Below are 25,422 nucleotides of genomic sequence, written 5' to 3' on the forward strand. Positions count from 1 at the left end.
GAAAGAAAGAAAAAAGAAAAGCCAGGCATGTTGGTACATGCCTTTAATCCCAGCTCTCAGGAGGCAGAGGTAGGAAGATCCTTATGATTTTGAGGCCAACCTGAGAATATGTAGTGGATTCCAGGTCAATCTGTGCTACAGTATGACCCTACCTCGAAAAACCAAAAAATATGAAAACAGAGCTAGAACTATGACTCAGCAATGCCACTCCAAGTATATGCCCCAAGGAATCCAGATCAGCATGCCCTAGAGACACCTTTACATCCATGGTTTTGATGCACTATCCACAACAGCCAAGATATGGAACCAGCCTAAGTGTCCATCAACAACAAAAGGATGTAGGATAAAGGTGGTCAAACTGGGGTGACTCAAAACCCATCAAAGTGCTGAGAAGTGACAGAAGAGTGTTCAGCACTAAGTGGGACATCTCTATTACACCCTCCAAGGCTCAGGGGCCTTTATGAAAAGAGGTGGTAGAAAGAATGGTGGTAGAAAGATCCAAAGGAAGGGGAGGAGTGGTCTTGATATTCATGACTTCACATTGGCTGATTCTACATGCAGAAGACCTGCATAACAGGAGGGGAAAAAACGATGACATCAAAAAAGAAGAGGGAAGCCGGGCATCATGGTGCAGTCCTTTAATCCCAGCACTCAGGAGGCAGAGGTGGGAGGATCACCATGAGTTCAAGGCTACCCTGAGACTACACAGTGAATTCCAAGTCAGCCTGGGCTAGAGTAAAACTCTACCTCAAAAAACAAACAAACAAAAAAAAAAACCCAAAAAAAAAGCAAGGAAAGAAAGAAAGAACAAACAAGCAAAAAGAGGGAGCTAGGTATGGTGGCACAAGCCTTTAACCCCAGGATTTAGGAGGCAGAGGTAGGAGGATTGCCATAATTCAAAGCCTGTCTGGGACTAATTCCAGGTCAGTTTGGGCTAGAGCAAAACCCTACCTTGAAAAAAAAAAAAAAAGAGGGACTAGTTGGAAAGAAGGTATTCAGTTTCAGTAGAGGGCAGATTGGGGGGGGGGGGAGGGAGGGCTGTGGGAGGGGCCTATGATCATGGTATATTGTCTATATTTATGGAAGTTGTCAATAAAAAGTACATAAAATAAATAAAAACATTTTAAAAACTAAAAAGGTGGTAGCTAATACATACTGAAGTTTTATTAAGTCGTAAGAATGAAGCAATACCATTTGCAAGAAAATGGATGAAACAAGAGATCCTAATAAGCAAAATAAACAAGATTCAGATAAATACCATGTTTTCTCCCATATGCAGAAGCTATATTTAAAAAAAAAAATACAAGTCGGGCTGGAGAGATGGCTTAGCGGTTAAGCTTTTGCCTGTGAAGCCTAAGGACCCCAGTTAGAGGCTCGGTTCCCCAGGTCCCACGTTAGCCAGATACACAAGGGGGCGCACGCATCTGGAGTTCGTTTGCAGAGGCTGGAAGCCCTGACGCACCCATTCTCTCTCTCTCTCCCTCTATCTGTCTTTCTCTCTGTGTGTCTGTCTCTCTCAAATAAATAAATAAATAAATAAATAAATAAATAAAACAAACATGCAAGTACAAGGGGAACTACTTCAAAGGAGAGGGGTCCAAGAGGGTTTGAGATGCACACAGAAAACGGTGGGGGAAAAGTGAACATGATCAAAGTACATTGTATGTATGTATGGAAATATAGTAAAACTCCAAAGTCAAAATATACACTAATAAAGAGAGCATAACCCTGATATTTATTAATGCATCTCCAATTCCCTACTTAACATGTCCAATTGAGATGTTTACACTGGCACCTCAAATGCAACATGACTAAAAGTGAACTACTAAATTGCCCTTGCCCAAACCTGCTATACAGTCTTTCTATCTCAGTTGGTAGTAACTGTAGAATGCCATTTGCTCTACTTAAGTGCCTGCAGCTAATTCTATACATCATTCTCTTATATCATTTATTCAATCCATTGGGAAATCCTGTTCTTCTATACTCAAAATATACCCACCTTCACTGCAATCCCTGATCTGTTAACACCACTCACTCACTGAGATGAATGCAGCAGCCTCCTAACTGGTCTCCCTGATTCAACGTCGCCTTTCAACACTCCATTTTCAACATCACAACCCCATTGATCCTATTAAAGACTTCATCAGATGAGAACACCCCCTCTCTACATAAGAACTTACAATGACATTCTGTTTCATTCCGAACGAAAGATGAAGTCAGGCTAGAGAGATGACTCAGCAATTAAAGGCTCTTGCTTGTAAAACCTAAAGACCTGGGTCTGATTCTCCAGTACCCACATAAAGCCAGAGCACAAAGTGGTGCATGCATCCGGAGTTCATTTGCAGTGGAAGGAGGCCCTGCTGTGCTCATATTCTCTCTCTCTCTCATAAATGAATAAATAAAAATATTTTGGGGGGCTGAAGAGATGGTTTAGCAGTTAAGGCATTTGCCTGCAAAGCCAAAGGATCCTGGTCCAACTGTCTAGGATCCACATAAGCAAGATGCACAAGGAGACCAAAACATCTGGAGTTCAGTTGCAGTGGCTGGAGACCCTGCTGTGCCCATTCTCTCTCTGTCTCTTTCTCTCTTTCTCTCTCTCTCTCTCTCAAATAAATAAATAAATAAAATATATTTTTAAAAATATTTTTAACATTTGAGAGCTGGAGAGATTGCTTAGTGGTTAAGGTGCTTGCCTGCAAAGCCAAAGGACCCAGATTTAATTCCCCAGGACCAATGTAAGCCAGATGCACAAAGTGGCACATGCATCTGGAGTTTGTTTGCAGCAGTAAAGGGCTCTGGAACACCCATATTCATTCTTTCTTTCTTTCTTTCTTTCTTTCTTTCTTTCTTTCTTTCTTTCTTTCTTTCTTTCTCTCTCTCATCTATCTGCTTCTTTCTTTCTTTGTTTCTCTCTCAAATAAATAAATAAAGACTTTTTAAAAAAAGTTGAAGTCCTTACAATTCCTGTGAGTCACTTCATGATCTGTCCCCGGCTAACTTTCACTTCATCTCCTCTCCTTATCATTCACCTGAGCCAGTATCGAGTTCCTCCAGAAAAATCAATTATAGCTCATCTTAGAGCCTCTGCAATGGCAGTTCTTGCTGCCTAGAATGCTGATTCTCAGACTTCTTTATGGCTAATAGGCTCACTGTCTTTAAGACTTTATTCCAAGGTTTCTCAACCTTGACACTGCTGATATTTGGGGGAATGTCATTCTTTGTTGTTAGGTGGCTCCGACATGCATATTCATACATTTAACACCATTCCTGGCCTCTACCTACTAGATAGACACCAATAACAATTCCCAGCCATCCCCAAGTGACGGCAAACAAAACTTTTCAAGCCAGGTATGGTGGCACATGCCTTTAATCCCAGCATTTGGGAGGCAGAAGTAGGAGGATTGCTGTGAGTTCAAGGCCACCCTGAGATTACAAAGTGAATTCCAGGTCAGCCTGGGCTAGAGTGAAACCTACCTAGGGGTGTAAGGGGGAACTGTTTTCAGATACTGTCAAATGTCTTCATCAGGGCAGAATGCCTTCAGGTGAGAACCATTGCTTTATCCAAATACCATCTTCCCACTGAAATACCTTGACTCTCTTTAAAATTGCAATCCACAGAGCTGGAGGGATGACTTAGTGGTTAAGGCATTTCCCCAGGTTTGATTCCCCAGGACCCATGTTAGTCAGAAGCACAACGGGGTTCACACATCTGGAATTTGTTTGCAGTGGCTGGAGGCCCTGGCATACCCATTCTCTCTCTCTCTCTCCCTCTTTCTCTGTCAAATAGATAAATAAAAATTGCAACCTTCCCATCTCCCAAACTTATCCTACGTACTGTGCTGTATTTTCCTGTAGCATTTGCTGCCATCTAAACATTATGTAACTTATTTATGCATTGTTAATTTGTTTTTGCAGTGCTAGAGGTCAAACTGAGGGTGTCAAGCAAGTCTAGCAGTATGCTACCACTGAGCCCCAGATCCAGTTCCTATGTTAATTGTGTTTTTAAAGAAACTTTTTTTCCTACCACTAAAATTAAGTTCCACAAGGGAAGGAATATTTGTTTCATTATTGTACCCTAAGCATGTAAGACAGTTCCAAGCCCATATAAAGGACATAATGATACTCACTACTACATTAATAACTGAAAGAACAAAGATAGTGGAAGAGAATACAACTGAAGAGAAACATCAAAGGGTCCTAAAACATGAAAATTAAGTCTAGTGGCTAGTGACTTATAAAGATGAAGGAAAACTCCCAGGCTTGGAGTTTACACCAGTAATCTTTGGGAGGCCATGGAAGAAGGATGGAGACATATTTGAGACCATGAATTCCAGGCTAGCCTGAGCTACATGGCAAAAGCTTGTCTCCAATAAAAAACAACAAACAAAAAGACAAGGGCTGGATAAATGGCTTAGCAGTTAAGCGCTTGCCTGTGAAGCCTAAGGACCTTGGTTCGAGGCTCGATTCCCCAGGACCCACATAAGCCAGATGCACAAGGTGGTGCATGCATCTGGAGTTCATTTGCAGTGGCTGGAGGCCCTGGCACGCCCATTCTCTCTGTCTCTCTCTCTCTCTCTCTCTCTCTCTCTCTCTCTCTCTCTCTCTCTCTCCCTCTCCCTCTCCCTCTCCCTCTCCCTCTCCCTCTCCCTCTCCCTCTCCCTCTTTCTGTCTGTCACTCTCAATAAATAAATAAAAATAAACATAAAAAAAAACAAAAAGAAAAAGAGAAAGTAGGAATAGTGGCACATGAATGTAATCTATGTGCACTTAGGATATAGGGGCAGGATGATTGCTGCAAGTTCAAGATCAGCGAGATATATACATATATATAGCCTGTCTCAAAAGAAATGAAAAAAGGGGGCTAGAGAGATTGCTCAGTGGTTAAGGTGCTTGCCTGCAAAGACTAATGACCCGAGTTTGATTCCCCAGTGTCCACATAAAGCTAGATGCACAAGGTGGCGCATGCATCTGGAGCTCATTTGCAGTGGCTGGAGGCCCTGGTGCACCCATTCTGTCTGTCTGTCTGTCTGTCTGTCTGTCTGTCTGTCTCTCTCTCTCTCTCTCTCTCTCTCTGCTGGACATGGTGGTGCATGCCTTTAATCAAAGCACTTGGGAGACAGAGGTAGGAGGATCGCTGTGAGTTTGAGGCCAATCTGAGACTACATAGTTAATTCCAGGTCAGCCTGGACCTTATCTTGAAAAACAAAAGGGAGAAGAAAGAAAGAAAGGAAGGAAGGGAGGGAGGGAGGGAGGGAGGGAGGGAGGGAAAGGAAGGAAGGAAGGAAGGAAGGAAGGAAGGAAGGAAGGAAGGAAGGAAGGAAGGAAGGAAGGAAGGAAGGAAGGAAGGAAGGAAGGGAAAGAAAGAAAGAACGAAAGAAAGAAAGAAAGAAAGAAAGAAAGAAAGAAAGAAAGAAAGAAAGAAAGAAAGGGAAAGAGAGAGAGAGAGGGAGGGAGGGAGGGAGGGAGGGAGGGAGGAAGGAAGGAAGGGAGGAAAGAAGGAAGGAGAAAAAGAAAGGTAAAGGGAAGTAATCTGGAGTACCATACTAGGAACCTGATTTATGTGTTTTCAGCAGGCAGGGTGACACACACCTGTAATCTCAGCATATAGGAAGCAGATATGTGATAAGGTGGCTAAAATCAGTGTTTGATTAAAGTCTACATACAAAATAGGGAGACAAGTGGTAGCTGGTAAACATGAGTAATCCCAGAGGTTCCAGGCTAGCTTGAGCTACAAAACAAGACCCTTATTCAAAAAACAAAACAAACAAGTAAAACAGACATTGGAAATGTTCTCATGACCTAATCCTACCCTAAAAACTCAAGAGAAATAACAGAGAAGGGGGATATCTGCAAAGAACCATGCCTTAAAGTAGCATTTAGGCTAACACAACATTGGTAGTCAGATGACAATGAAACACTGTCTTCAAATATTTAAAGGCAAATGATTGTGAACTCAGAATTTCCAACCTAGAAAAATTCTATCATAAGCCAGACATGGTGGCTCACACCAATAATACCAGCACTCAAGAGGCTGAGGTAGGAGGATTGCCAGGCTAGGCTACAGAGTTCTAAGTCAGACTGAGTAAGAATGAGAACCTGCTTCAAAAAACAAACAAATAGGGCTGGAGAGATGGCTTAGCGGTTAAGCGCTTGCCTGTGAAGCCTAAGGACCCCGGTTCGAGGCTCGGTTCCCCAGGTCCCACGTTAGCCAGATGCACAAGGGGGCGCACGCGTCTGGAGTTCGTTTGCAGAGGCTGGAAGCCCTGGCGCGCCCATTCTCTCTCTCTCCCTCTATCTGTCTTTCTCTCTGTCTGTCGCTCTCAAATAAATAAATAAAAAAATTTTAAAAAAACAAATAAATAAGATGTTTGAAGAAATAAATCAAGAAAAAAGGAAGACAGAGCTATAAAACAGGAAAGACAAGTCTGACATACATGCTGGTACATGCCTATAATCTCAGAAGTTGGGAAGAAGAGGCAAGAAGATGGCTACAGGTTCAAACTCAGCCTAGTATACATAGCAAGACCCATTTTCACTCCCCCCTCCCACCGAAAAAAAAAAAACAGGTAAGAATGTAAAGCAGAAAGAGTCCCATAGGGAAGACCTGATGGGATCAGGATGGCAGGATCCTGTTCAGAAGGCCTGATGGGGCCAGAATGGCAGACTCTAGGAAAAATGTATTTGGAGAAAAATAAATGGAGGCTTTGAGCAGATAGGAATACTGATGAATGACAGAGCTTTTAAAGCATCTCAGTAAGTTAGCAATAAATTCAGAGACTAAGCAAACAGAAAAATGGAGTAATTATTCATGCCAACAGAAAAAAATACTTTAATCTGCCTTAAACTACATGGTGCAGTGCAGCTGTAAAAATGAATGATTAGCTGGAAAATGTCATACATGTGTGAAATCCCAGCACTTGGAAATGGAGGCAGAAGGATCAGGAGATTAAGGTCATCCTCAGTCACATAGCAAGTTCAAGGCCAAACTGGGGTACATAAAATCTTATCTTTAAGGCCAAACTGGGGTACATAAAATCTTATCTTTAAAAATTTTTTTTTAAATTTTTTTATTTTTTTCTCTCCAGTGTCTTGTGGTTCAGGTGTTTCCTGTAAGGGACTAGTGAAGGTTCAGTCATTTGGTCTGTCTTTTAGGAAGTAGAATTTTATGGTACCATTGCCGTTTGGGTCCAGATTACTGTTTTCCACCCTTTGATTCCCTCCCCGCCCTCCCATCCATCTTATTGTCTAGTCCATAAGGTACTTGCTGGGTATGTAAGGCATCTTGGGCAAATTCAGGTTAGGTGTTGCAGATGAGTGAGACTATGTGTCGATTTTTTTTCTGTGATTGGGTAAGTTCACTGAGAATGATCTGTTCCAGGTTTTTTAATTTTAAAAGGGCTGGAGAGATGGCTTAATGGTTAAGCGCTCGTCTTTGAAGCCTAAGGACCCCGGTTCGAACCTCAATGTCCCAGGACCCACATTAGCCAGATGCACAAGGGGGCATACATACGTGTCTGGAGTTCATCTGTAGTGGCTGGAAGCCCTGGTGTACCCATTCTCCCTCTCTCTTTATCTGCCTCTTTCTCTCTCTGTTGCTTTCAAATAAATAAATAATTTTTAAAAATATTGCATGAAAAAATTCAAAGTACAAAATGTTGTATATAGTAAGTCCTTTTTTTATTTAAAAAATATCTCTTTGAAGGATGACATCTAAATAAAAGACTAATGGGGAAGAGGAGGGGGATATGACGGAGGGGGGATTTGTGAGGCTGAATGTGGGGATGGAGAGGGAATTATGGTCTATTGTTTATAATTATGGAATTTGTCAGTGAAAGATGTTTAAATATATCTCTGATATTTTTCAAGCATAAATCAAAATGAATAAAAACTGTTCCCATAAAGAGGAGGAAAAAAGGGGAAGGGATAGAGATTGACCATTCTGACCACTCTGAATGCACATTTATTTTCTAGATTTGTTTATGGAATCATGTAATTATGTCACAAAATTATAAAACAGAAATAAATCAAAAGGAACAATAAAGCCAGGCACGGGAATGCATGTTTTTAAACCCAGTATTTGAGAGGCAGATGTAGGAGGATTACTGTGGGTTCAAGGCCAAACTGAGTGAATTTCAAGTCAGCTGGGCTAGAGAGAGACACTAACTCAAATAACAAAAATAAATAAATAAATAAATAAATAAATAAATAAATAAATAAATAAATAAATAAGCCTAGAGGGCTAGAAAGATGGCTCAGAGGTTAAAGTGCATGTCTGCAAAGCCTAAGGACCCAGGTTTGATTCCCCAGTACCCATGTAAAGCCAGATGCACAAGGTGATGCATGCATGTGGAATTCATTTGCAGTGGCTGAAGACCCTGTCATGCCGCTTCTCTCTTCCCTCTCTCTCTCTCTTCTCCTTGCAAATAAATAAATAAAAGATTTTTTAAAAGTCTAAACCAGGTACGGTGGCACATACTTTTAATCCCAGCACTCGGGATGCAGAGGCAGGAGACTTGCCTTGAGTTTGAGGCCACCCTGAGACTACATAGTCAATTCCGGGTAAGCCTGAGCTAGAGCGAGACCCTACCTCGAAAAACTGAAATAATAATAAGTCTACCAAATGTGAAAGTAAAATATAAGCTTATGTATCAAGCACCAAGTTGGAAGTCTAACTACAAAGAAAGGAACTATTTCAAGGGCACAATTACTTGACAAAAGGAAATGGAAAGAAATCCTCAGATCTTTCATCAACAATCATTTCTTAATTATGCGGGTACTTTATTCTGAAATTATTTTGTACACAGTGCATAGAATAAAAGCTGAAGTTAACGTGGCCAGAGCTAAATTTTTTATAAACACATGATACAAATATAAAACCAAAAGACTTAAGTAGAAATTCTATAATTCTGTAGAAACAATATAACTTCCAGGCTGGGTGCACAGCTCAGTGGCTTAGCATATGAAAGGCCCGGAATTCATTCCCTAGTAACACACATAAATACACATTACACACTTCCTAGTAACATATGCTAGCGTATGTCTACCATTCCAGCACTCAAGAGGGTGAAGTAGAAGGCAGCTTGTGTTAAATAGTGTAACACACACACATACACACAGCACTCTCCCTCCCCAGTACCAGCTAGGCATGGGGGCACACAACTATAATCCCCACACTTGGGAGGCTGAGGCAAGAGGATCATGAGTTCAAGACCAGTCTGGATTGTAGAGTGTGACCCTAACCCAGAAGAAATAGAAAAGTCTGATGGGAAATTTTAAACTGTATATACAGCTATCATATGAATATACTGTTTGATCTTAGCATCACTGAAAAAGATTCATCAGATGTGTATGTAAAAAATCAAAATCTGAGGCCTGGAGAGATGGCTTAGCAGTTAAGCACTTGCCTGTGAAACCTAAGGACCCTGGTTCGAGACTCGATTCCCCAGGACCCATGTAAGCCAGATGCACAAGGGGGCGCATGCGTCTGGAGTCCGTTTGCAGTGGCTGGAGGCCCTCGTGCACCCATTCCCTCTCTATATCTGCCTCTTTCTCTCTCTATCTGTAGCTCTCAAATAAATATTTTTTAAAACAAAGAAAGTAAAGGCAGAGTCTCTGTGTTTTAAGAAATAAATCAATCAATCAAAATCTGAGCCAGGCATGGTGGCACACACCTTTAATCTCAGCACTTGGGAGACAGAATTAGGAGGATCACCATGAGTTTGAGGACACACTGAGACTACACAGTGAATTCCATGTCAGCCTGGGCTAGAAGGATTTCCTATCCTACCTCAAAAAACAAAACAAAATTTTTTTAAAAAATCAAAATCTGGAGGCTGGACAACTGGCTCAGTGGTTAAAGGTGTTTGCTTGCAAAGTCTGCCAGCCTAGGATCAATTTCCCAGTTACTTATGTAAAGCTAGACAGACATTCATTTGCAGCAGCAAGAGTCCCCAGAACAACATGTACACACACACACACACACACACACACACACACACACACATACATACATAAATAAATAAACTTTTTTAAAACTCTAAATCTGGGAGGGGGGTAGTCAGCTGTGTTAGCCTTCACCTATAATTCCAGCACTGGGGAGCTGAAGCCAAAAAATCACTGCAGGTTTGAGGCCAGTTTGGGCTACATACTGAGTTTCAGGACAGCCCAGGCTATAGCATGAGAATGTCTCAAAAAACAATCACAAGTCAAAATCTGCCAAGCGTGGTGGTGTGCACCCTTTGTACTAGCACTCAGGAGGATGAGGTAGAAGAATTATCATGAGTTTGAGGCCACTCTGAAACTACATAGTGAATTCTAGGTCAGCCTGAGCTACAGTGAGACCCTACCTCAAAAAAAAAAAAAAAAAAAAAACACCAAGAGCAAAAGACCTGGTGGCAAACCTATAATTCCAGTACGCCAGAAGCTGAAGCAAGAGGATTGTGAGTTCAAAGCCAGCCTGAGCTACAACAAAAGTTATCACTACCTCAAAAAAAAGTCAAATTTGAAGGTGATAAACACGATAGTTAACAAGAAAGAAAGGAGTGGACTGGCATGGTGGTGCACACTTCCACTTGGAAGGCAGAGGCAGGAGGATCACTGTGAGCTCTAGGCCAGACTTGGAATACAGAGTGAGTTCCAGGTCAGTCTTGGCTAGAGTGAGACCCTAACTTGCAAAGGAAACAAAAAAGAAATACAGTAGTGAACCTGGTGTGGTGCCCTTTAATCCCAGCACTCAGGAGGCAGAGGTAGGAGGATCACCATGAGTTCGAGGCCACCTTGAGACTACATAGTGAATTCCAGGTCAGCCTGGGCTAGAGTAAGACCCTACCTCAAAAAACTAAAAACAAAAAACAGGAGTGGAGGAATAAAGGAATAATGGGGTAGTAATTCAACCAGCAAAACTACAAGGACAAAAAAAATGTAGTATCTATAAGTAACTTGAAAAATGGCTACTATTTCTGGAGAGCAAGGAAGGAAGGAAGCCAGACCTGAAGGCACACTTGTACCTGGGAGGCTGAAGCAGGAGGAGCAAAAGTTCAGAGTTAGCCTGGGTTACATGAACATAGGGTAGCCTACACTATATAGCAAGACCCTGTCTCAAAAAAGAATAAAATGAGTAAAGAGGCAAGAAAGAGGACCACCTTTTCATTACTAACCTTTTAGTTACTATTTGACTTTCAAAATTCTGTACTTGAAGCTGAGAGTGGTGGCACATGCCTTGGGAAGCAGAAGTAAGATCTCTATGAGTTCAAGGACAGCCTAGAAATACATAGTGAATTTCAGGTCAGCCTGGGCTAGAGTAAGAACCTACCTCAGAAAAACAAAAATAGAAACAACAGGCTGAAAAGATGCCTTAGCAATTAAGGTGCTTGCCAGCAAAGCCAAAGGACCAAGGATTGATTCCCAATACCAGTACCCACGTAAAGCCAGATGCACAAGGTGGTGCATACATCTGGAGTTTGCTTACAATGGCTAGAGGCCCTGGTATGCCCATTCTCTCTCTCTTTCAAATAAATAAGAATAAATAAATAAAACGTTTAAAAAGAAACAAAAACAAAACTATGTACTTGAGCTAAGGATGTATCACACTTGATACCAGTACTTGCTTAGCTCATGCAAAGCCATGGAGTTGATTTCCAGCACCGTGTAAATCAGGTGTGGTGGCACACACCTGTAACCAAGCATTTGGGGAGGTACAAGCAAGAGGAACACGAATTAATGGTCACTCTCAGCTTACATGAGTTCAAAGTGAGCCTGGGATACATGAGAACCTGCCTAAAAAACAAAGACAGGGAAAGGAAGGGAAGAGAAGAGGAGAGGGAAGGGGAGGGGAGGGGAGAAGAGAGGAGGGGAGAAGAGAGGAGGGGAGAAGAGAGGAGGAAAAGAAAAAGAAAACAATAAAGAGAGAGGAATGGAGGTAGGAGGAAGGGGGAGCAGAGGGGAAATACTCTGGCTTCCAGGTCTCATGAAACTCTAATTTATCTCAAGCATTAAAAGTAGATATTTAGTGTCTGGAGATATGGCTTAGCGGTCAAAGTACTTGCCTGCAAAGCCAAAGGATACAGGTTCAATTCCTCAGGACCCACATAAGCCAGACGTACAAGGTGACACAGGCGTCTGAAGTTAACTTGCAGTGGCAAGAGGCCCTGGAGCACCAATTATCTCTCTCTCATCTGTCTGTCTGTCTTTCTCTCTCAAATAAGTAAATAAAATATTAAAAAGTAAGTATTTAAAGGTATTTTTAATATTTTATTAAATTTTATTTTAATATTTAAAGAGTATTTTTGTCTAACGTGCACAAAACCATGAATTCTATCCACAACACCTCTCAAAAAATGTAGATATTTCAAATCCTAGTGGGGAGGCCATCATTCAAATAAAATGGAACAGCAACAAGGACACATAGTTTTAAACATCTGACAATAGGGCTGGAAATATGGCTCAGCATTTAAAAGTACTTGCTTCCAAAGCCTTCCAGCCTAGGTTTGTGAACCCAGTACTCACATAAAGCCAGATGCACAAAATGGCACATGCATCTGTAATTCATGACAGCACAAGAGGCCCTGACACATCCACTTCTCTCTCTTTCTCTCTCTATTTGCAAATAAATAAATATTTTTTAAAAATCTGATCATAGCTGGGCATGGTGATACATGCCTTTAATTCCAGCACCTGGGAGGCAGGAGTTCGAGGCCATCCTGAGACTACATAGTGAATTCCAGGTCAGCCTGAGCTACAAGGAGACCCTACCTCAAAATAACAAATATATATATATATATATATATATATATATATATATATATATATATGTATGTATATATATATATGAACATAGCCCAGTGCTATATACATGTAAGATATTATGACAATGAGCATCTGACTTCTATTTAAGTAACTACTAGAATGAATTCTAGGTCCAGCACAAATTCTTCAGGGAGCTGGAATACAAATGCATAGATGCAAAGAAAAGAAAGTTGCTCAAAAGAAGCTGAAAGGGCTAGAAACTCAGTTGCATATTGCAAAGAAGTTTTCACGCACCTAAAATTTGATGAGGTCCCACACACTATGTGTATGATTCTGTGTTGAATGCTAGAATACAAAGTTAGATACAACATAGCTGCTACCTCCACAGTCTAGTATGGGAAGCCACCCACAAAATATGAAATATGGTATACTGAGTGCTACAACAAAAAGTGACAGTGGAGATACAGAAAAGCAGAGAAAGGGAATCCTACATCACAATGAGGAATCTGGTATGGTTTTGTACAGGAACTGATGTCTGAAATCTTAGAAAGTAAATAGAAGCCAGATAAGGTAAACTGAGAACAGGCCAAGGCAGGAATGAGACAGGATGACAGTGCAAGATTTGTTCAATGCAAATGGAAAGAGTGAAAGAGGAAAGCTTGTAAGAATGTAGCAGGAGACAAGGCTGGGGACCTTAACATGAAGAACCTTAAGTGAAAAGGTAAGGACTTTAAATTGCATTCCAAAAGCTATTGAATAAGTATTGTAGAATTTTAAGCAAGAGAATGAAATGCTGTTACTCACTCTAAGGACAGCTGGGACTCCTGAGTTGTGAATACACTGAGAGAAGAGTGAGAACGAGGGGTACCAGAGCAGAGCCTAGGTGAAAGAGGATGTAGCTTAGGCTAAATTGGAGGCAGAGGAAAAGTCGTTACATTTAGTGTATTTCTAGAACACCAAACTGACACAGACTTGGACATTAATTAGATATGGCTGAAGAGTCTGTATGATGACATATGTTTTTAGGCTGTGGTTAGTGTCATTAATTATGGCAAACATCATTAAGAAAAGGATACTTTAGGGTCAGTGGTTATCAACAGGAGGAGACTGTGTTCCTCAGGGGAAATCTGGCAATGTCTGGAAAGATTTATAGTCATCACAACTAATGATACCTACTAGGTAGGCAGCAACCAGGGATACTCCTAACCATCATACAATGGACAAGACAGCCCTCCACAAAATAAACTGATCTGAACCAAAATGTCAATAGCACAGAGATTAAGAAACCCTGACCAGGGCTGGAGAGATGGCTTAGAGGTTAAGCGCTTGCCTGTGAAGCCTAAGGACCCCGGTTCGAGGCTAGATTCCCCAGGACCCACGTTAGCCAGATGCACAAGGGGGCGCACATATCTGGAGTTCGTTTGCAGTGGCTGGAGGCCCTGGCATGCTCTTTCTCTCTCTCTGTCGCTCTCAAATAAATAAAAATAACAAAAACATTAAAAAAAAGAAACCCTGACCAAGGAAGGCAATGTTGATTTCTAACGCTCATCATGACAGCCAAATGAAGATGTTGAGCACCCTCTTGGAAATGCACCTCACCAAACTCAAGAGGGCGCTAGAATGTAAATGCAAGTTAGGAGTTGTGGACTAGTTAACAATGGGGGCAGTCTCCTATGAATATATTTAGAAGGAAACAGCCAAGGACAGAGTCCTGGGGGCCATTAACATTTATAGTGGGAGAGAATAGATAAAGACCTCATGGAAAAGACAAGGAAGTAGCCAGCAAGATAGAACTTTTCATTGAATTTGACAAAATGAAGCTCACTAATGTCTTAGGCAAGATCAATTTTTGTTTAATATTAGGACAGAAGGGAAAAATAGGTTTTTCTTAAAGGAGAGAGATATTTTATAGGCTTATAAAGTCAATGAAGAGCTGAGTTAAGGGGAAGTACTGAGATCAAGCTGGGTCCTATCCTGTTACTCCATAGTGTGTAAAACTGCATTATCAGACTCTGCCTTACCCTGAGAGACTACATTTTACAAACAGATTTTGACTCCAATTTGAGGATGGAGAATGATGAGTCTGAACTTTGGTGGAAACATGAATGGAACCACCTGTTTGACACTGCACAGGCTGATAAACAACATTCCTAGAAGTAGAAAGGGTGCTATCCTATAAATTTATTGGGATAAGTTAGGACTGAAGGAATACATGAGTATATTAAAATCCTATCTGGAAAACCAGGCCTAAGAACTTATCAGATACATCAGACCAAGAGGAAGTATGTAACTCCCCCACCTGAATCCCATAAAAAAGTGGAGACCAGGATGAAGAGATAGATTTGTGGTTAAGACACTTGCCTGTGAAGCCTAAGGACTCAGGTTCAATTCCCCAGTATCCACATAAGCCAGATGCACAAGGTAGCACATGTGTTGAGTTTGTTTGCCATGGCTGGAGGTACAGGAATGCCCATTCTATGTCTGTCTGTCTGTCTGTTTCTCTCTCCCTCCCTCTGTCTTGAATAAATAAATAAATGAAATATTTCTTAAGAATTTGGACTCCTAGGCTGGAGTTAATGTGCTTTCCTAAGGATCCAGGTTCAATCCTCCAGGTCCCATGTGTGGTGGTTTGATTCAGATGTCCCCCATAAACTTAGGTAATCTGAATCCTAGTCTCCCCAGCTGATAGAAATTGGAAATTAAAGCCTCCTGGAGTGTATTGCTAGAAGTGGGCTTATGAGTATTATTTCTAGTGTCCCTTGCCAGTATTAGGCACACTCTCCCATTCCTGTTGTCCACCTGTTATTGGCCAGGAGGTGATGTCCACCCTCTGCTCATGCCATCATTTTCCCTGCCATCATGGAGCTTCCCCCTCGAGCCTATAAGCCAAAGTAAACCTCTTTTTCCCATAAGCTATTCTTGCTTGGGTATTTCTACCAGCAATGCAAACCTGACTGCAACAGTAATGTTGCTACTGAGAGTGGGGTCATTTGCTGCTAGATACCTACTGTGTGGCTTTGGCCTTTTGGAGCTGATTTTGAAAGGGAATATGGAAAAGGATTTGAAACCTTGGCGTAAGAGAGGCCTTGCAGTGCTGTAGGTACAGCTTGATGGCTATTATAGTCAGGAGTAGAAAGACCTGAATGCAATAAGAACAGTGGACTGTGGGATGTGGCTTGGGAGGGTGAGAAAGAACTTTGCCAGGACTGGGCTAGAAACAGCTTGTGTGAGAGGCTTGCTGTTATGCCTTTGTCCTGAGAACTTGTGAAGAGTTGCAGTATGTAGAAACAATGATGTGAGGAATATGGCACAGAAAAAATGAAATCTTTGGGCCAAAACTGCTGCCTGTTCAGCTGCAATTGTATGAGGGATTACAACCATTGAGATTGGGCCAGCTGACCTGCATTGGGACAACAGTAAGAATGCAGTCTTTTGAAGGGGCCTGAATGCTGAAGGAGCGTCCTGTTCTTCAAAGTCTGCTGTATCCCCCCTTCCTCCAGATTAATAAACTAGCATCCCATCTGATATTATGGAGCATAAGAAATTCAGGAAAGAGAGGGTCATTGAATTTGCAACGTGGTCTGGTGTTTTGAAAATGGCTATGGGCAGTGGGAAGCAGGTTTGCTGTATGCCTACATGAAGACCCAATGGAGCCATGAGGATGAACAGTGGATTGCAGTGAGGACCAGTAGCCGAGAACACGAGATGACTGCCAAGAAAAGCTGCCAGCCCCAGATGAAGGTTTTTAGGAGCAGCCTAGCTGGAGGGGCTGAATTAGAACTCTAGAAACTTGTTGCTGGTTAGAATTATCAAATTTGGAGACTTGTTACTTACTAGAGTTGTTAGACTTGGAGCTACAGAGTTTTATGTTTTCCCTGTATAAATCTTGTGTTGGTTGAATATTTCTTTGCTATGCTCAATGCCATCTTTTGCAATGTGAATGTTTATTCTTTGCCATTATGGGTTTTTGAGGGTTTTTTTGGTATATGGCTCAGTTAAAAGATATTGGACTATGGGGATGTTTTGACTATCATTAGGCTTATAAAAACCATGGGGACTTTTAAAGATGGACTGAATGCATTACATTTTACATCATGGGTGGTTAACAGTTTATGGGGGTCAGGGGTGGAATGTAGTGGTTTGATTCAGGTATCCCCTATAAATTTAGGTATTCTGAATGCTAGTATTCCCCAGTTGATAGCAATTGGAAATTAAACCCTCCTGGAGGCAGTGTATTGTTGGGGGCAGGCTTATGGGTATTATAACCAGTGTCCCCTTGCCAGTGTGTGGCACACTCTCCTGTTGTCCACCTGACGTTGGCCAGAGGGTGATGTCCACCCTCTGCTCATGCCATTATTTTCCCTGCCATCATGGACCTTCCCCCATCTCAAGCCTGTAAACCAAAATAAACCTTTTTCCCACAAGCTGCTCTTGGTTAGGTGATTTCTACCGGCAATGCGAACTTGAGTACAACACCACCATGTAAACCAGACACACAAGGTAATGCAAATGCACAAGGTCACACATATGTACAAGGTGGCATGCACACCTAGAGTTTGATTGCAATGGCTAGAGGCCCTGGAGTGCCAATTCTCTCTCATAAAAAATATTGCAAAAAAATGTGGACACCTAACACTGCAATGGTAAAGGCCCCAATGACAGCCTCACCAATCTGTTATCTTACCACCCAGTATCTAGGTCAAGGGACCTTCCTTTGACTTTCAGAGAACATTACCAATTCCCAAGGGTTTCAGCTCAGCTTGGACTCCACTGTTAACTCTGCCTACTAGAACTACCCTCTGCCTATACTGTTTGCCCATCTGGATCTGCTATCTGTACGAGGTACTACCCTTTGCATCTACAATTATCCATGGTCCCATACCTCACCTCTGCAGCTCTGCTAAACCTGGGATGTAACAGCAGCCTACCCTCCAGCAAACCTGTAGCAGGGTTTAGCATCCAGGTGAGTTATCTGACATCTGCAGAGATTCTTTTTGCATCCCTATCAGCTGTCCTGACTCTCAGGCCTCTTTGAACTCTACTGCAGCCAATTTAACTCCTTGTAGCCAATGTGTAACCTGCATACATCCAAACAGATAGACAGATGATAGATACATAAGTAGGTAGACAGATACATAGACAGATTTACTGTGTAATGTGTAATGTGTGATCTGAGAGTTAATAATTAAGATTGGAAGAAAAGAACCCGTCTTTGACTTGGTCGGATCTCTGAAGGAAAGCAGGGCTACTTGTCAAATTGCTACCAATAAAACCACCATACCTTGTGATCTTACTATTGCTCAATAACTTCTAACATTGCAGAAAGACACCTATGTGTTCATCTATGTTTCTCATATATCATGACATAAAGTGTATAATAGCCAGACATGGTGGTGCACGCCTTTAATCCCAGCACTTGGGAGGCATAGGTAGGAGGACTGCTGTGAGTTCAACGCCACCCTGAGACTACCTAGTGAATTCCAGGTTAGCCTAGGCTAGAATGAGTCCCTACCTCGAAAAACCAAAATAATAATAACAATAATAATAATAAATAAAATAAGAAGAAAGTGTATAATAAAAGAGCAAGAATCCTAGGGAGAACCGGGTGAGTCCAAATAGGGAGAAGAGTAAGCTCTGGTGGGAGGAAAGGGTAACCAACTACTTCTTTCACTGAGGTAGGGGGAAAGAAAGAAGGGTAGGGCTGCAGTGAAATCTGTAGATGGTCAGAGAAGCTGCTACAGAAATTCTCTTCTAACTTGAGTTTTTTGTTTGTTTTTTGAGGTAGGGTCTCACTCTGGCCCAGGCTGACCTGGAATTCACAATGTATTCTCAGGGTGGCCTCGACCTCATGGTGATTCTCCTCCCTTTGCCTCTCAAGTGATGGGATTAAAGGCGTGCACCACCATGCCCAGCACAACTTGAGTTTTTCAGAGAAGAACCAGGTATGTCCATCTCCTAAAACCAAAGATAAAGGTGACGGAGTAGAGAGTTTAAAATAATCACTGACAAAAATTAGATACCAAAACAAGACAAAAACAAAGTCAGGTGTGGTGGCACACATCTGTAATCCCAGCATTCAGGAAGCAGAATCAGGAGGATGGTGATCTGCATATCAAGTTCCAGGCCAGACAGAGGAACACAGTGAGACTGTGTCAAAGAAAAACAAGAATGGAAGAAGAAGCTGAGAAGGCTGTGCCAGGTTTATGGAGACTGAGCTTACAAAAAAAACAGTGTCCTAGCAGAGGAATTCAGGAAGTAGAAGCACATTTCATTAGGACGGTGGGTGCAGGTAAGAATAAAAGGAAGTAAATTTGGAGTCAATCCTCACTAATAAAGTTTAAGCCTTTTGCCAGGAGTGGTGGCACACGCCTTTAATCCCAGCACTCGAGAGGCAGAGGTAGGAGGATTGCCATGAGTTCAAGGCCACCCTGAGATGACAGAATTAATTCCAGGTCAGCCTGGACCAGAGTGAGACCCTACCTCAAAAACAAACAAACAAAAAAAAAAAACAAAAAAAAAACGAAATCCAAGTTTAAGCCTTTTAAGTCCCATGAGGTGTCATACCATGTCTACTGACATATGATGAGTCACTTAGTAGCCCCAGCACCAGGCAGTGCCTGACACACAGTACAAACCCAATGGGAGAGAGGGGGAAATCCCTGAAGCAGAAAAATGCAAAAAGGTCTCAGACCAATGTCTCATGATATGTGTTCCTTACCTACCATGCCTACACTTACTGTGAACATCCAACACTTGATGCAGTGCTCTCAGCAGTACCTTTTTCTGAATATTTCCTTACTATTAAAGTCCTTGGACCCTGACATTTCCAATAATGACAGCAGATCTGTCTTCTCCTCTGCACCTTCCCTGAAACAAACACTCACAATGTTCTCGCCACAGTAAGAGTGTGGGGCCCCTCCTCCCCTGCAGCAATCAAGGCAGCTGATATTAAAATGTCAGGAAGGCTGTTGTTATTGACTACAATGCCCTGGGTCATCTTTAACCAGCCCTCATTCCATTTTACCTGAGCCACTTGATTATGTTTCTCAGGGACATTTTTCAGACAGACTGTACACAGACAGCATTCCCATCTATGGAAAAAATAATTTATATGACTTACCTTCCAAAAAATGACTTAAAAGAAAGTGTCTGGCAACTCAAATTCCTTTCACCAGAGGTATATGAATATATAAAAAGGCACAGTGCCCAATTCAAGTGCATGACCACTTTTTTCAGAGAAAACATAATTATTTCCTGGTTTAGCCATTAAGCAGCTAATTCTTAATGAAGCTAGTCCTCAATATTTTCTCTCATGCAACAAATGAGCCTCAGGACAATGCCTGCTTTCTGTTTAGATCTGAAGAGGGAAATAAAATATAATGGGTTTTGTTTTTCAACTACTGAACAGAACACTGACGTCATATAGTCATTTAATTCAACACATGGAGGGATAAGCCAAACCTTGCCCTAATGAACTGCAGTGCAAAACATCTGGATATAAAACAGTGTGACTAATATAAAATGATGGTATTTCAAGTAGGTTTATTAAAAATGTGCAAAGATGGCACATGCCTTTAATCCCAGCACTCATGAGGCAGAGGTAGGAGCATCGCCAAGAGTTCAAGGCCACCCTGAGAATACATAGTGAATTCCAGGTCAGCCTGAGCTAGACTGAGACCCTACCTTAGAAAACCAAAAAAAAAAAAAAAATGTGCAAAGAGAAAGTTCGGGAAAGGAATCTAGGAATGGATGCTGGAACTAAATCTCAGAAAACACAATTATGATTTCCCTCACTGGTTCTCTGTCACTGATACCATGTCCTTGTAATTCTTTTAAGAGAGATTCACTACAGAAAGTCTAGTTTTTAGGGGTATGAGGATGTGAACTAGATAAGATGACTCACTAACAGAGGACACTGCTCCCATTATGGAAAGCAACATAATTGAGGAGGAGGATGAAACAATGATGAGGCAACAGCAATAAGAGAAATGTTTAGGGCTGGAGGGAATTGCTCAGTGGTTAAGGTGCTTGCCTGCAAAGCCAAAGGACCAAGGTTTGATTCCCCAGGACCCACGTAAGCCAGATTCACAAGGTGGCACATGCGTCTGGAATTCATTTGCGGTGGCTAGAGGCTGTGGTGCACCCATTCTCCCTCTCCCCCCACCTCTCTCTCTCTCTCTCTCTCTCTCTCTCTCTCTCTCTCTCTCTGATAAATAAATAAATAAAATTAAATAAAGAATACTGGCCAGGCATAGTGAGGCATGGCTTTAATCCCAGCACTCGGAAGGCAGAGGTAGGAGGATAGCTGTTAGTTCGAGGCCACTCTGAGACTACATAGTGAATTCTAGGTTAGCCTGGGTTACAGTGAGACCCTACTTAGAAAAACCAAAAAAATAAAAATGAAAGTAAACAAAAAAAAGAAAGAATACTAGAACTCTTTAAGAAAAAGATTAACATTTACAACAAGTCTTCAGAATGTTTCAGAGGAGTAGCTCTTAAAGGAAGAAAAGGCAAGGATTGTGATTTCTCACAGGTATAATGACCACCCATCAAAAAGTGTGCCCAGCCGGGCATGGTGGTGCACACCTTTAATCCCAGCACTCGGGAGGCAGAGGTAGGAGGATCACCATGAGTTCAAGGCCACCCTGAGACTACAGAGTGAATTCCAGGTCAGCCTCGGCTACAGTGAGACCCTACCTCGAACGAAAAAAAAAAAAAAAGTGACCCCAATCAGCCTGGCAATCATGTTCTACAAACGCTTCCTTTTCTGTCTTCATTAAGGTCACTATGCATTTTCTGCTCCTACTGACACCATGCTCTGCACCCTTCCCTTCCCTCTTAGTCACTGTTTCATGTCTAATAACCTCTCCAAGTTCCCAGGTAGTATCCCACAGTCTTTGGATTGCCATCTGCGCCTCGGATCACAGAGAAGGTGGATTTATTTCGGTAGCAACTGATGATAGGCTGGAGAGGGCAGAAAGAAAAGAAGAGAACACAAGGTCATACAAAACTAAGGAGAACAACAATAAAGGCTGTAGTGGTTTGATTCAGGTGTCCCCCATAAACTTAGGTGTTCTGGAGGTTAGGTTCCCCAGCTGATGGCAATTAGAAATTAAAGCCTCCTGGAGGAGTATATTATTGGGGGTAGGTGTTATAGCCAGTTTCCCCTTGCCAGTGTTTGGCATACTCCTGTTCTTGCTCACCTTATGTGGGCCAGGGGTTAATGTCCACCCTCTGCTCATGCCATCGTTTTTCCCTGCCATCATGGAGCATACCCTCGAGCCTGTAAGCCAAAATAAACCTCTTTTCCCCACAAGCTGCTCTTGATTGGGTGATTTCTACCAGCAATGGGAACCTGACTGCAACAGTAAAGTGGTACCAAGGAGTGGGATTGCTGCTAGACACCTAACTGTGTGGCTTTGGCCTTTTGGAGCTGATTTTCAAGAGGAATGTGTATATTTGAAACCTTGGCTTAAGAGATGCCTTGCAGTGCTGTTAAGTACAGCTTCATGGACTATTCTGGTCAGAGTTGAAAGGCCTGAATGCAATAATAACTGTGGACTGTGAGTTTGGGCTTATGAGGGTGAGAAAAAGCTTTGCTTGGACTGAGCTAGAGGCAAATTGTGTGCAAAGCTTGCTGTTATGCCCATGTACTGAGATGTTGTGCAGGGTTGCTTTGCGTAGAAATGAACTGATATGAGCAGAGGGATATGGCACAGAAAGAAAAATCTTTAGGTGGCTTGCCACCCATTCAGCTGCAATTAGGAGATAACAGCTATTGAGATTGAGCCAGCTGACCTGCGTTGGGGCAACAGGAAAAATGCAGAGACTTTTGAAGGGGCCTGAGTGCTCAAAGAGTATCCTGTTCTTCAAAGTCTGCTTTATCCCCCCTGGATTAACAAATTGGCACCCTGCCTGGTATTGTGGAGTATAAGAAATGCAGGAAAGAGAGGGTCATTGATTTTTCAACATTGTCTTGTATTTTGGAAATGGCCATGGACAGTATGAAGCAGGTTTGCCTACATGGAGACCCCATGAGGCCATGAGGATGAACCATAAATTGCAGTGGAGAACCAGTGGAGCTGCCAGGACCACGAGACGGCTGCTAAGGAAAGCTACTGGTCCTGATGAAGTTTTCCAGGACTGTGAATAGCCTAGCTGGAGGGGAGGAGTTGGAACTCCAGAGACTTGCTGGTTAGAATTATCGGACTTGGAGATTTGTCACTGGCTACAGTTGTTGGACTTGAAGCTACAGAGTTTGATGTTTGCCCTGGTTGTTTTAAATCTTGTATTAATTGAATATGTCTTTGCTATTCCCAATACCATCTTTTGCAGTGTGAATGTTTACTCTGGGCCATTATGGGTTTTTTGAGGTTATTTTTTGGAATATGGCTCAGTTAAAAGAGCTTGGATTATGGGGATGTATGAACATCATTAGGATTGACAAAAACTATGGGGACTTTTGAAGATAGACTGAATGCATAGCATTTTACTATTAACAACATTTTATGGGGGCCCGGGGTGGAATGTGGTGGTTTCATTCAGGTGTCCCCCATAAACTTAGGTGTTCTGGAGGTTAGGTTCCCCAGCTGATGGCAATTGGAAATTAAAGCCTCCTGGAGGAATGTATTGTTGGGGGTGGGCTTATGGGTGTTATAACCAGTTTCCCCTTGCCAGTGTTTGGCACAATCTCCTGTTCCTGTTGTCCACCTTATGTGGGCCAGGGGATGATGTCCACCCTCTGCTCATGCCATCATTTTCCCCTGCCATCATGAAGCTTCCCCTCGAGCCTGTAAGCCAAAATAAACCTCTTTTTCCCACAAGCTGCTTTTGTTTGGGTGACTTCTACCAGCAGTATGAACCTGACTGCAACACAGGGGATGAAGGAATGTTCTCTGCATGAGGATAAATGAGGCTTGCCTAAACAGTATACTATATGTGAGTCTGTGACCCTTATGATAAAACAGCCCACAATCCTAGAGAGATGGTTTAGCAGTTAAGGTACTTGCCTGTGAAGCCTAAGAACTCAGGTTTGAATCTTCAGGTCCCACATAGCCAAATGCACAATGATGCAAATGCACAAATGTTGTACATTCACAAAAGGGGGTGCATACATCTATATTCTTTCTCAGTGGGTGAAGGCCCTGGTGGGCCCATACTTTTTCTTAAAAAAATAAATTAGAGTCGGGCGTGGTGGTGCATGCCTTTAATCCCAGCACTCGGGAGGTAGAGGTAGGAAGAGTGCCATGAGTTTGAGGCCACCCTGAGATTACATAGTGAATTCCAGGTCAGCCTGGACTAGAGTGAAACCTTACCTCAAAAAAAATTTAAAAAATTAATAAATTATGGCTGGAGAGATGGCTTAGAGGTTCAGGCACTTGCCTGCAAAGCCAAAGGACCCAGGTTCAATTCCCCAGGGACCATGTAAGCCAGATGCACATGGTGGCACATGTGTCTGGAGTTCATTCTTCTCTATCTGCCTCTTTCTCCCTTTCAAACAAATAAAATAAAGTCAAAACATTCTCTTAATTGATATAAAAAACAGCCCATAGTAGAAAGGAGTTCTGTTCTTACCATAAAGCATGAATCAGGAAATTTTTCTATCAAGGGCTGGAGTAAGTATTTTAAGCTTTACAGGACACACAGTACCTGTTTCAACTACTCAACTCTGACACTGTCACCCAAAGCAACCACAGACTATATAAACAGCTGAGATCATCTGTGTTCCATTAAAATTGTACTTACAAAATCAGGCAACAGGACAGAAAGGACATGGTTTGCCAATTTCTACCATAAATGAAATTCTGCCTCTTGGAAGCCTCGTTAAGAAGTTTTTCTTAAGCCTAGAATCTTTTAGAAGAGGCAGTAAGACAGTGGTTGATAAAGGGGGCTCAGTATCAGACAATCCAAAATATGGAACTCTCACCTTTGATACTTTCTAGGTATGTATTCTGGAAAAACTGCATAAGCTCTCTGGGCCTCAACATCTTCATCTATAATGTGACAGTCTATACAAGTCAGGGCCACTATAAAAGGGTGAATAAGGAAATGATGCCTGATAATCACCTGGTCCTCAGCAAGTGACTTGTAAGTATCAGCTGATATCATTAGTCATCACAGAGGCCTAGTAGATTAGCACTGAGGAGGTGGGGACTTACTGAGGGTATAATAGGACGGTGAAGACAACAGAGCCCCTCACATTGAGGTGCAGCCACCATGCCATTGAATCCATACAGCACCTGCAGCGAAGACTAGTCTTTTCAAAATTTTCTTCTGAGCTTCAAATTTCACCTGCAGAAGGATTGGAGCAATGAAATAAAATTTGCAATTTCACCACAAAGAATGGAATATAAGACCAAAAAAAAAGTCCCCAAACAATTCATGGGCCATGGTCTCAGCAGATACAGAACCCAAAATGATAGCACAGGAAGGCTTCATAATACACTAAAACAAGGTCAAGAGTTGAGCACTGCTTTTAGCTCACTTTTAAGACTAAATACTTAAAGGTATATGTCAACACTGTCTATTAGAACTTTTTTTAAATACTTTATTTTATTTTATTTATTTGAGAGTGACAGACAGAGAAATAGGTATATATATATATATATATATATATATATATATAGAGAGAGAGAGAGAGAGAGAGAGAGAGAGAGAGAGAGAGAGAGAGAGAGAATG

At 41.9% G+C, this 25,422-nt stretch overlaps 1 protein-coding gene across 1 annotated transcript in view; it reads right to left on the reverse strand.

The window, feature by feature from the left end:
• Positions 1-25,422, reverse strand: part of Trmt2b (tRNA methyltransferase 2 homolog B) — a 78,293-nt gene that overhangs the window by 36,245 nt on the left and 16,626 nt on the right. Inside the window, 5 exon segments of the mRNA XM_045139913.1 lie at positions 19,769-19,809; positions 19,812-19,835; positions 21,609-21,708; positions 24,903-24,996; positions 24,998-25,035. Coding sequence (XP_044995848.1) covers positions 19,769-19,809; positions 19,812-19,835; positions 21,609-21,708; positions 24,903-24,996; positions 24,998-25,035 — 297 coding nt within the window.

Source organism: Jaculus jaculus, chromosome X, assembly GCF_020740685.1.
Source record: "Jaculus jaculus isolate mJacJac1 chromosome X, mJacJac1.mat.Y.cur, whole genome shotgun sequence".
In the NCBI taxonomy this organism is placed as follows: Eukaryota; Metazoa; Chordata; class Mammalia; order Rodentia; family Dipodidae; genus Jaculus; species Jaculus jaculus.